The sequence below is a fragment of the Adiantum capillus-veneris genome, chromosome 6, assembly GCF_014529385.1.
Source record: "Adiantum capillus-veneris isolate H3 chromosome 6, ASM1452938v2, whole genome shotgun sequence".
NCBI lineage: Eukaryota > Viridiplantae > Streptophyta > Polypodiopsida > Polypodiales > Pteridaceae > Adiantum > Adiantum capillus-veneris.
The window spans coordinates 131,996,942-132,009,395 of NC_140936.1; the positions used below are offsets into that span (position 1 = coordinate 131,996,942).

At 47.5% G+C, this 12,454-nt stretch overlaps 1 protein-coding gene across 10 annotated transcripts in view; it reads right to left on the bottom strand.

The window, feature by feature from the left end:
- The window catches only part of LOC147456299 (glucose-6-phosphate 1-dehydrogenase 6, cytoplasmic-like), a 96,172-nt gene that overhangs the window by 25,568 nt on the left and 58,150 nt on the right, over positions 1-12,454 (bottom strand). For 6 of the 10 annotated variants that reach the window (XM_086514816.1, XM_086514815.1, XM_086514819.1 and 3 more), the window contains exons 2-3: positions 9,037-9,203; positions 8,878-8,963 (exon numbers count right to left, since the gene is read on the bottom strand). In XM_086514816.1, coding sequence (XP_086370942.1) covers positions 8,878-8,963; positions 9,037-9,180 — 230 coding nt within the window. In that variant the 5' untranslated portion in view covers positions 9,181-9,203. Of the gene's footprint in view, positions 1-8,877; positions 8,964-9,036; positions 9,246-12,454 lie in introns of all 10 variants that reach the window. The other 4 variants (XM_086514817.1, XM_086514821.1, XM_086514820.1 and 1 more) reach the window with 4 other exon arrangements.

Genomic DNA, 12,454 nt, shown 5'->3' on the forward strand with positions numbered 1-12,454 from the left:
TGGGGACCCGCTCAACAGCATAGTTTTGATACGCTCAAGGATGCATTAGCTACAGCTCCAATCCTAGCTATTGTAGATCCTTCGAAACCATTCGTTTTGGAAACGGATGCCTGTGACCGAGCTATTGGAGCACTCCTGCTACAAGAAGGGCGGCCAATTGCATTTGAAAGCAAGAACGTTGATTCAGCACATTAGAATTACTCTGCTTATGGACGCGAACTCTATGCAATAGTGTCTGCTTTGAAAACATGGAGACATTATTTGTATGGTGCTCAGTTTGAGATTGTGTTTGACCATGAAAGCATTAAATGGTTTACACAACAAACCGATTTGAAGGGTCGAAAAGCCAGATGGGCTGAGATTCTTCAGGAATATGACGCCAAGCTCCAGTATTGTAGAGGACGGTACAATGTGGTGGTTGACGCTCTTAGTCGTATACCAAGATCAATTCTCTCTTGTTCACGGAACTTCGTAGTGAATTTTTGGATTCTCTACAGGGCAAATATGAGCAGGATGACGCATATTCCAAAGTATGGAGCCATGTACAAATGAGCAATCCTTCTCACTTCAAAGATGGTAGTGTATCGTTAGCCTCCACACACAATTCTCCTCTGTATAGTGAAGAACTACAGCGATGGAAGAATTTTACCATCGACAATGGGTACCTACTCCATAAGGGGAGAGTTTGTGTACCGACGGACACAGACATTCGACGCCAAATTCTTTATGAATGTCATGGCAGTCCAAGTGCAGGGCACCCGAGTATTGAAAAGACTTATGCTCTCATACAACGACTCTTTTACTGGCCAGGATTACATGGTTTTGTTCAAGATTATGTCTTGCATTGCCAAAAATGTAAGTTATAAAAGCAGAGCGCATGAAAGCTTACATCCTTTGGAGATTCCCAATGGTAAATAGGAAAGAATCTCTATGGATTTTATTGTGGATTTACCAACCACTGTACGAGGTCATGACTCAATATGAGTGGTTGTAGACCGGTTGACTAAACTATGTAAGTTTATTCCAACCAAATCAATGATTAAAACTCCAGAATTAGCCAACTTATTTGTGGACAATCTATACAAGTTGTATGGCTTGCCAAGTAACATTGTCAATGATCGTGATCCCAAGTTTAACAGTCATTTTTGGAGGATCGTATTTAAACGATTTGATACACAACTAAACCTCAGTACAGTCGATCATCCAGAAACGGATGGTCAAACTGAACGAGTTAACCAAGTGCTAGAGGATATGCTACGCGCATACGTTAGCAAGAAACAAACAGACTGGGAAGAATATCTACCTCTTCTTGAGTTTGCTTACAACAGTGCCAAGCATGTCACGACTGGATTTAGTCCTTTCATGCTCATGTATGGTTTTCAACCTAGGTCACCAGTTACGGTGGGGTTGGCAACCGAAAAACCCAACAGGCTAAGGATTTTCTTCAAGACCACATGGATATGTTGAAACTCGCTCGTCAAAACGTCCGACGAGCGCAAGATCGGTATAAGAAGTAAGCTGATGAGAAACGTCGGCACGTTACCTTTGAGGAAGGGGAGGAAGTATTTTTACGTGTACCAGAGCATTCAGAAAGTCTGAAAACTGGGCCAACACCTAAATTATCTCCCCGATATTGTGGGACTTTCAAAATACTCAAGCGAGTGGGTGATCGTGCCTACAAACTATCGCTACCTACACATCGAGGTGGAAAGGTACGTAGTGTACGGTACGGTTTAGGTACGTACGGAACGTACTGAACCAACCTTTAGGTATATGATAGGTATGTACCATTTGTAAAACAAGAAAATTACACTTAATTTAAGTTCACGGACCTTTCAAAAGAGAGTCTTTTGTAATCCTGGTCGATTAAAAAAGCCTAACGCTCTCTCCCCTTCACCCTATTATCCCAATCTGAAAGCGCCCCTAGCGCAAGTGGTCCGTGGAGAAAACGCCAAAAAAAAACCCCAAAAAAAAAACAACAAATTAAATTTTTTTATTAAAAAAATCTTGTCGTACTGTACCGTAGGGTACGTACTGTACCGTACGGAATCGTTAGGTACGTACGTACGGATTCCACCTTGCTACACATTCTCGTATTCATCCGGTGTTTCATGTAAGCCGTTTACGTAAGCGGTAACCGGTTACATGGGGACGACAATGTGAAACCACCTTAACGGAGGGTCATTTCTATATATAGCCAAGTATGCTATGTTCATGAGAATGTCTCATGGTTGGTATCTAGGTGTGACTGGGTTGTCACATTCTGTTATGGTCCAAGTTTTGTTGCCAAGCTTTCCCGTATGTAGCATGGAAAGTCTCATCATGGAATTGCGGTTCGGATATGTTTGTGTTAAATGCATGCACACTAGATGTTATGGGCCCTAGTGGTTAACACAAATTTATTTGGAGCGGCATGCGAACTCATGGACTTTATTTTTCTGCACCCTTTTGCACTGCCCGTGCAATCTCTCTTGCACATTTAGTATGCGTTTACACCCTGCCATACAAGGCAATGGCTTAGTATGGGAGCCTGGGGTTGGATAGTCTAAACTCTATGAGCTTACTCCACTCCAACCCGCTTTCAACCTAGTTGGTTGTCTCCACTCCATATCAAATGGTTGGATACTCAATGGTTGAGTCCTAGTTTATCATCACTCGTGGAAGACTGCCTGTAAGTGGTTGAGAAAAAGCACCTCACTCTTACTGCTGCTATTTTTTGCTAAAGGATCTTCTACGAGCATACGTTAGCATAATGATACCAATGTAAAGCATAGGTGACTAGACCTTGGAATCCACCTCCCAACCTCCCACTATATAGGCAATGCTCCTAGCCTTTTGCCCTAGCCGGATTCCCTTGTCCACACTGCCTAGTCCGACCCTTGGCCCAGTATATGACTCCCTAGCCTTGCCCTTGTCCTGACAATATGATCATGATGACTTAGTGGCTGATCATTTCATGCATGCCAGAGATTTACTAGCAGAGCTTCTAGCAGTTATGTTTAACCGTGCCATGTGTGAAGGCTTGCCTAATACTTGGAGCCTATCTATTATTGTACCTATCTTCAAGTCAAGAGACCCTATGTAGCCTGGGAATTATTACACTATCATGGTTGGACACACGTTGGCACGGTTGTACGCATCCATTCTTGAGCAGTAGCTCAGTATATGGGCAGAGAGGGAGAGGATACGCGCAGCCGAGCAGGCAAGGTTCAGGAGAGGCTTTTCTACTCTTGACCATATCTTGACACTCAGAGCATCATTGTGGAGGGCAGATCACATGGGAGACGGAACTATTGTAGCTTTGTGGACTTCCGTAAATCATTTGACACAGTACCCAGAGCTAGATTGATGCGCAGACTACAGGAGCTGGGAGTACCCAGGTCCCACAGAGCTCATTTGGGGGATCTTGGCATTATACAGGTCAGTAGTGGGGCATATACGCACCTTAGAGGGTCTATCTACACCGGTTCACTCCACTATTGGAGTGAAGCAGGGCTGCCCGCTCTCTCCTACTCTATTCGGTATGTATGTGAATGAGGTTTCTGACTTCATTGAGAGCGATGGTGCTAGAGGTGCACAGCTCACAGGACATGGATTCCACTATTGTTATATGTTGATGATATTGTGTTGATCTCCGACTCTCCTGAGGGGATGCAATGTCACTTGGATGCTTTGCATAGGTTTTCCCACGAAAGTGGTTTGTCTGTCAACCTTGTTAAAACCAAGGTTATGGTGTTTAATACCACCCCACAATGGATCAGGAGGTCAGCACCTACATTCACATACGGCCAGGAGATAGTGGAGTATACAGATGCTTACACTTACCTTAGAGTGGTTTTTAACTCACCAGCATTTTCATTGAGGAGAGCAGCAGAGACCAGATTGACTAGAGCCCATGCAGCATTGGATAGATTGGAGAGGATGTGTTTGCAGGTTCAGTTTCAAGAGCCTCGGACGAAGCTCTGGCTCTTTGACACTTTGGTGGCTTCTACATTGCTCTATGGAGCTGAGATATGGGGACCTTCATTGGATGATCATGGGGGTCGAGTCACACTGATGGATGGGGGCACATGGAGAAACCTCTGGTCTCTATGATCTCGCGGCTCATTAGATCCAAGGCTTCAGTACCATGTGCCATTATCCAAGAAGACCTAGCGGCACCCCCCCACTAGTGGTTGAGGCGCTCACCAGATAAGTCCATACACCACATGTGGGAACTTCCCAAATACAGATATGCCCGCCTTGCACTTGAGTCCTCTCGACAGTTAGCCATGCAGGGAGATATAGCATGCTGGTATGGGCAGATGGCATCATGGTTTCAGGCGCATGGGTCCAGCATAGACAGATTGCCACCCTTCCAATACTCACTGGGATGCAGCATCTCTCACTCTTACACAGTCCAAGATCACCACGCTCATCCACCAGGACTTGACTCGGCTAGACACCAGGAGGACATGGATACAGCCAGCACAAGAGCTGGGCACAAAGATGGCTTTCTACAAAGAGCATCTTCTCCAGGTTATGGAGGACCCTGTCTCATGGGATACGATGTGCTATTGGCCAGATACGCACATCTTCACACCAGCTGCGGATTGAGACTGGGAGATACAGCGAAGTACCAATAGAGGCCAGGACATGCCCCTTGTGTAACATGGAGCCTAAGACAGAGTTGCACTACACATGCCGCTACCCCGTCTACTACGAGATACGAGGCCACTTCCATTGCTTGTTCAGAGAGGGTTTTGGACCACTCTCCAGAGTCATGGGGTACAAGGATCAAAGATGCCTGGGTTTGTTCTTGCTCGAGCTGCGCAGACACAGAGAGAGCTTGATGAGAGGAGAGGCTAGCCAGTCTCAAAGACGAATCACAGATTTCTTTAGAGCCTACACTCGACAACCGGAGGAGCTACTACCACAGCAGAGCTCACATTCGTCTCACACCAGAGGCACGCTGATCGACCGAGCGATTGAGCTGGGGAGATCCAGACGCCCACCACTACGGAGGACTACAAAGCATCGACGGAGGCTGCATCAGAGGATTCGGATCACTGCGGTCAGGCATGCACGATGCCCGGTCAGACTACTAACCATGGAGGAGATTGATGAGATCCGCCAGCGACCGATGCTGGATCTCCTGTGATTAAGCTATTTAGCTATCCCAGCCAGCTGCTTACTTGGCTTAGTTCACATCGAGCAGCTTAGGATTCCATAGTATTTCTATTTTGTTACTCTGACTTTGTATCACATCCACCACATTGTAACTTTATGGTCTCATAGGTCACTTTGGCCTTTTGAAGACGTTAATATAACATTTCATTTCATCATATCTCTCTCTCTCTCTCTCTCTCTCTCTCTCTCTCTCTCTCTCTCTCTCTCTCTGCAAACCAAACAAGACCCAGACGCTAAGTGAGGGATAAAGAGATCTCTTTCTCTCTCTATCTTAAAAGCAAACCAAACCAGATCCAGAAGCTAGGTGAGGGATAAAGAGATCCCTCACCTTAAATGGAAGCTGGGAATCATGCCTGTGCAGGCAAACACCATCAGCCAATGACAAGAATGGCAAGATCAACTGCCCTTGAGTAAGGAACAAAAGCCGAGCACCTAGCCAGGTACAGGTTAGCCATAACCATCCAAATAATGTATTTTTTATTCAGTTTGATCAAAAACCGATAGAATATGGCTATAGGTCAGCATCCCTTGAAGTGCTTGGGAGTATTGGTAAGAGAGACGCTGCAAAAGGCAAGCATCAGACCATCAGACCATAAGAATACACTTCATGGTGAAGTAGAGTGCAGCACTTGATGCCCTAGTTCAAACCAAGGGCTGTTCATCCAGACCGTGGGAACTAGAGCATGGGAGAGAATGCAAACAAATTTAATGGTGAGAACCATCCTGAGTGGAGGCAATAAAGCATTGGGTATTGTAACCGGTCCACAGTAGGAGGGGAGGTGAGCATTTCATCCGAGATGTACCCGTACCCATAGTGCAAAGGAACAGGGGGGTCATAAGAGTTGCACGCCATCACGACAAGGGCAAAGCACATTAATGCGTGTAGCAAAGTCAACAAGCAGGCCCAACTCACAGGAGGGAGGTGAATTGGGTGGAGAAAGGAATAAATGCCACTTTACTAATCAAGGCATCATTTGAAGGGGAGTATCCCATCAAGCATGCCACTCATGAAAGGAGTTTTAAATTTAATCAAATAGTCGCATCGTTAAGGAAATTTTTAAGGTGACAGCACCACAAAAGCTAGAAAAGGGGTAAGGGACAATTAAATAAAGATGAGCCATGCTTCCCATCATGACAGTGCCACCTAGGGAAAATAAAGATTTACTAGGGGGGAAATCCCTCCTAGGTTTGAGTAAGGCAAACTCAAGGTGAAGATCCTTGCCTGAGCTAGCCATGAAATAGTAATTATCAAAAGCAAACTGTGTGTGTGTGTGTGTGTGTGTGTGTGTGTGTGTGTGTGTGTGTGTGTGTGTGTGTGTGTGTGTGTGTGTGTGTGTGTGTGTGTGTGTGTGTGTGTGTGTGTGTGTGTGTGTGTGTGTGTGTGTGTGTGTGTGTGTGTGTGTGTGTGTGTGTGTGTGTGTGTGTGTGTGTGTGTGTGTGTGTGTGTGTGTGTGTGTGTGTGTGTGTGTGTGGTGTGTGTGTGTGTGTGTGTGTGTGTGTGTGTGTGTGTGTGTGTGTGTGTGTGTGTGTGTGTGTGTGTGTGTGTGTGTGTGTGTGTGTGTGTGTGTGTGTGTGTGTGTGTGTGTGTGTGTGTGTGTGTGTGTGTGTGTGTGTGTGTGTGTGTGTGTGTGTGTGTGTGTGTGTGTGTGTGTGTGTGTGTGTGTGTGTGTGTGTGTGTGTGTGTGTGTGTGTGTGTGTGTGTGTGTGTGTGTGTGTGTGTGTGTGTGTGTGTGTGTGTGTGTGTGTGTGTGTGTGTGTGTGTGTGTGTGTGTGTGTGTGTGTGTGTGTGTGTGTGTGTGTGTGTGTGTGTGTGTGTGTGTGTGTGTGTGTGTGTGTGTGTGTGTGTGTGTGTGTGTGTGTGTGTGTGTGTGTGTGTGTGTGTGTGTGTGTGTGTGTGTGTGTGTGTGTGTGTGTGTGTGTGTGTGTGTGTGTGTGTGTGTGTGTGTGTGTGTGTGTGTGTGTGTGTGTGTGTGTGTGTGTGTGTGTGTGTGTGTGTGTGTGTGTGTGTGTGTGTGTGTGTGTGTGTGTGTGTGTGTGTGTGTGTGTGTGTGTGTGTGTGTGTGTGTGTGTGTGTGTGTGTGTGTGTGTGTGTGTGTGTGTGTGTGTGTGTGTGTGTGTGTGTGTGTGTGTGTGTGTGTGTGTGTGTGTGTGTGTGTGTGTGTGTGTGTGTGTGTGTGTGTGTGTGTGTGTGTGTGTGTGTGTGTGTGTGTGTGTGTGTGTGTGTGTGTGTGTGTGTGTGTGTGTGTGTGTGTGTGTGTGTGTGTGTGTGTGTGTGTGTGTGTGTGTGTGTGTGTGTGTGTGTGTGTGTGTGTGTGTGTGTGTGTGTGTGTGTGTGTGTGTGTGTGTGTGTGTGTGTGTGTGTGTGTGTGTGTGTGTGTGTGTGTGTGTGTGTGTGTGTGTGTGTGTGTGTGTGTGTGTGTGTGTGTGTGTGTGTGTGTGTGTGTGTGTGTGTGTGTGTGTGTGTGTGTGTGTGTGTGTGTGTGTGTGTGTGTGTGTGTGTGTGTGTGTGTGTGTGTGTGTGTGTGTGTGTGTGTGTGTGTGTGTGTGTGTGTGTGTGTGTGTGTGTGTGTGTGTGTGTGTGTGTGTGTGTGTGTGTGTGTGTGTGTGTGTGTGTGTGTGTGTGTGTGTGTGTGTGTGTGTGTGTGTGTGTGTGTGTGTGTGTGTGTGTGTGTGTGTGTGTGTGTGTGTGTGTGTGTGTGTGTGTGTGTGTGTGTGTGTGTGTGTGTGTGTGTGTGTGTGTGTGTGTGTGTGTGTGTGTGTGTGTGTGTGTGTGTGTGTGTGTGTGTGTGTGTGTGTGTGTGTGTGTGTGTGTGTGTGTGTGTGTGTGTGTGTGTGTGTGTGTGTGTGTGTGTGTGTGTGTGTGTGTGTGTGTGTGTGTGTGTGTGTGTGTGTGTGTGTGTGTGTGTGTGTGTGTGTGTGTGTGTGTGTGTGTGTGTGTGTGTGTGTGTGTGTGGTGTGTGTGTGTGTGTGTGTGTGTGTGTGTGTGTGTGTGTGTGTGTGTGTGTGTGTGTGTGTGTGTGTGTGTGTGTGTGTGTGTGTGTGTGTGTGTGTGTGTGTGTGTGTGTGTGTGTGTGTGTGTGTGTGTGTGTGTGTGTGTGTGTGTGTGTGTGTTGTGTGTGTGTGTGTGTGTGTGTGTGTGTTGTGTGTGTGTGTGTGTGTGTGTGTGTGTGTGTGTGTGTGTGTGTGTGTGTGTGTGTGTGTGTGTGTGTGTGTGTGTGTGTGTGTGTGTGTGTGTGTGTGTGTGTGTGTGTGTGTGTGTGTGTGTGTGTGTGTGTGTGTGTGTGTGTGTGTGTGTGTGTGTGTGTGTGTGTGTGTGTGTGTGTGTGTGTGTGTGTGTGTGTGTGTGTGTGTGTGTGTGTGTGTGTGTGTGTGTGTGTGTGTGTGTGTGTGTGTGTGTGTGTGTGTGTGTGTGTGTGTGTGTGTGTGTGTGTGTGTGTGTGTGTGTGTGTGTGTGTGTGTGTGTGTGTGTGTGTGTGTGTGTGTGTGTGTGTGTGTGTGTGTGTGTGTGTGTGTGTGTGTGTGTGTGTGTGTGTGTGTGTGTGTGTGTGTGTGTGTGTGTGTGTGTGTGTGTGTGTGTGAAGCTCACCCTGGGCACACATGGTTTATCATCTTGTTTGCCTTTTCTTGACCGGAACGGGCCTTTTGCCATCAATGTCATTGGTGGATCAGTAATCACAAGTTAAGCCAAGAAAACAAACAGGTACATACCTGCTGAGTTGATCCCGAAGATCATTGTTTGTAAGAGCAGATCTTGCATAGCCAAATATCTGGACTTTATCATGTGGTAGAAATCCCTGTAGAAATGTAATCCTATGAAAATTGTAAAGGACAAGAGAGTGAACAGCAGAGGACATCAAGTTCTGTTACCTGGCAATACAAACTGAATATCGCTGGGAATATCTTTTTCTTTGCAAGATCTCCTGAGGCACCAAAGACAATAATGGAAAGATAACCCTCACCTTTTGAGGTTCCAATGTGGGAACGAGAAAGAAGCATTGATTCCTTCATCATCAGTTACTGAATTGAAGTGACACCTATAAAGAGCCCTTATTTGATATTTGCGCTGGAGCAAGCCACTTGAAACAATATACACTTTGTGAACAAGGTGAAACTTTTTTTAATCAGTAACACTCTTCAATTTTCTGATGAGTCGATCTCCATCAAGAAATAGTCCCCCAAGGCCTGTCCCATCGGTACTTTCACAAGGAACATTAAACAGAAGCCCACATACTTGATCTATGTTGTAATGCTAGCAAGTATGGAAAATGGTTGTGTTACCATGTCAGCCAGTCCAGTTACATTTCATTGTTGACGAGTACAATAGATGATAATCTCTTATATGTGTTATCCTATGAGCTTGGCCCTTCATAAATTTCACGTTACTCCTAGTTCACGACTTTTGCAACTGAGAGAGTTCAGCACTCAAATATCAGCAAGGTCAATGTCTTTGTTTATGGGCTGGCTACCCATTTTTGGAATGCCCAATAATTGGACATATTTTTCAAGCTGCAGTAGTTTGTGGGTGGGTATTTCTACCGGGTCTAAGTCTTGATGATTTGTTTATGGGCTGGCTATCCATTATTGGAATGCCCAATGATTGGACATGTTTTTCAAGCTGCAGTAGTTTGTGGGTGGGTATTTCTACCGGGTCTAAGTCTTGATGATTTTCCCAGCCATTTGCCCAGCCTGGCCTATTTACACACACCTCATTTTGTGCTTTAGGTAATCTGTCTTGAGGAATGCTCTACAAAAAGAAATTCCGGTGAATTTCATGCTAAGATATACACAGCGTTAGAAGAAAATCTAAAAGCATCTGGGTCCCAAAAGCTAGTGCTAGGCACCCAGCACGATTTGTGGAAAATCTGTACAGGTGCCAAGTCAGTAGCACAAATTGCGGAGGTCCGTACGGCAACCACGTTAGCAACGCAATTCGCGGGGGTTCCTACAGCTGCCACATCATCAACCTTTTATGCATCTTCTAGCCTTTATCCCTTTGGGCCCCATCATGTAATCGCCCTCGATTACGCCTGCAGAACCAACATAAGCCAGCAACTAGTTCAATAGACACTGACGCACTAGACAACACATATCCTGTACTTGCACAAAGACGATAGTCATTGAACATTCACATGACATTCACATCATTATCCCTGTCGAGATCTTTGATGAGAATCATGATCATCGTAACGTGTTTAGCAATCACATCCAAATCTCACCGTTCTTTAGCAGATGTCGGGGTTGACTAAATCTTGTTACTATCATATCCACATCACCCCTCAGGTGAATCAAGACCGAAATGCTTTAGTCATTTCGACTTTCAATCATGCACTCAAACATCGCACACATGAGAGAGCACATATATCAAAATCATTCAAGGAATTCCCATTACAAAGTACTTTATTTCTTAAAGTCATACGGCAGAATACTGTCAGCCCATCAATACCCCTGAAATCTCAAGAGAAATTAGTGACTTTAATCCATCTAGGTAATCTGTGACAAAGGAGCGGAGTAGCTCCCCTCTTGTGCAGTCCGCACCGCACCAGATTCAACCCACTGATCATCAGTAACTCTTGGAATAGTCGAAGCTAGACCAAAAGCCTCAAGGTAAAGCTCTAAAATCTGAAGAGTATCTGCTAGGTTCTCCTCCTCCATCCATTTCACATCCAATGCCAAATAGTTCTTGAACTTAACTAAATGCCGGCGTATCAGCTTACCTTTCACTTTCCTTTCCTCGTGAGCTAGTGTCTATTCTGGAATGAATGCTCGCTGCTGCCCTCGCCCATCTCCCCTGCGCACGCTCTGCACCCCCCCTCTCGCCATCGGTCTCCCCCCCCCTTCCCCCCCAACCTCCCTCGCGCTGCCCTGCCCTGCCCGCCCGCTGCCTGCAATCAACACCAGTGTGCAACCAACCTCCCTCGTGCTGCCCTGCCCTGCCCGCCCGCTGCCTGCAATCAACAACAGTGTGCAACCAACCTCCCTCGCGCTGCCCTGCCCTGCCCACCCGCTGCCTGCAATCAGCACCAGCGCGCAGCAGCCAGCCCTAAGCGTATCCGTCTCAGCCCCCCCCCCCCCCCCCCCTTCTTCCCGCCGCCCGCTACAGCCTCGCACTCCCGCTCTTTCCGCACCGCAGCCCCCCACCCCCTCCCCCTCCCCCTCCCCCCTGATCTTGCTCGGCTGAATTCGTCAGCACTTACGACGTGCTCGGCCAGCAGAGGGCCACCTCTCATCATCGTCATTTTGTCCTTTCTCCACGGCAGCAGACACTGATGGAGGCTCATGCTCCACCTCAGAGGGACTCTCAGGAAGCCCCCTCGCCCGACCCTGCAAAGCCCACCATCCGACTTGCTTTTTCGTCAATAGAGCAAGCGAGCCTAGCAGCAGAGGTGGAACACCTGCAGGCGACTTCCATCATCTGCAAGATTCTCGACACCAGACCCAGCAAAGGAGAGGTGCGCGATCTTCTCCAGGCCCGCCTTCTCGCCAAGGTGGGCAAGATCTCGGATGTTCAATTCCTCAGACACGGCTACTATCAGATAGAGTTTGAGACCTCCGAGATGGCGTCCAAGCTCATCGCGATGAGTCCCTTGGCCATCACAACAGTTTGAGCTCACTTTTGACAGTGGAGACATGGTTTCAATCCAACTACCGGATGCTCTGGTAGTGGGGGCAAACCTTCCCGTCTCTGTCTGCTTTCCGGTTTGAGGAGGGAGTACTTGCCACTTTTGTCCAGGATAGGCTCAGAGATTGGGACTGTCCTGGAGACACCTCGCACGGCAGCCTATGTAGCTGCCAAGGTGGCCGGCATTCCCACAGTATGTGTTCTAGTTCGGAACACCCACTCTCCCGAAGGTCATCCTACTACCTAGGGTGAGTGGGGGTTGGTTCCTTCAGAGCGTGAAGTATTCGGGCCTCCCGAATCAGTGTTTCATTTGCAGACAGATGGGCCATTTGGCAAAGGCCTGTCCTCGTAGGAGACCTCGACCACAATGCAGGCGCAATCTTCCAAGGCTGAGCATGCCCAGCAGCCAGACACAGGACGCAAAGGCTGGTACCTCGACTGAGGCCAGCGATGAGACAGTTGACATTTGGCAGTAGGTTCCTGGCTGCCGCCGATAGGGGAGGGCTCGCCCCACTCCTTCCCTTGGTGGCCCACCTTCTATAGCTCAGCAGCACTGGGTTCCGACAGGGAACCATTTTGACCCCCTTCAGCAGAACCCACCCGAGAAGGCCCGATCCACTTCAGTTCCTCCACCTCCACCTCCTCCTTCCTCAAACGCCGCCGCTC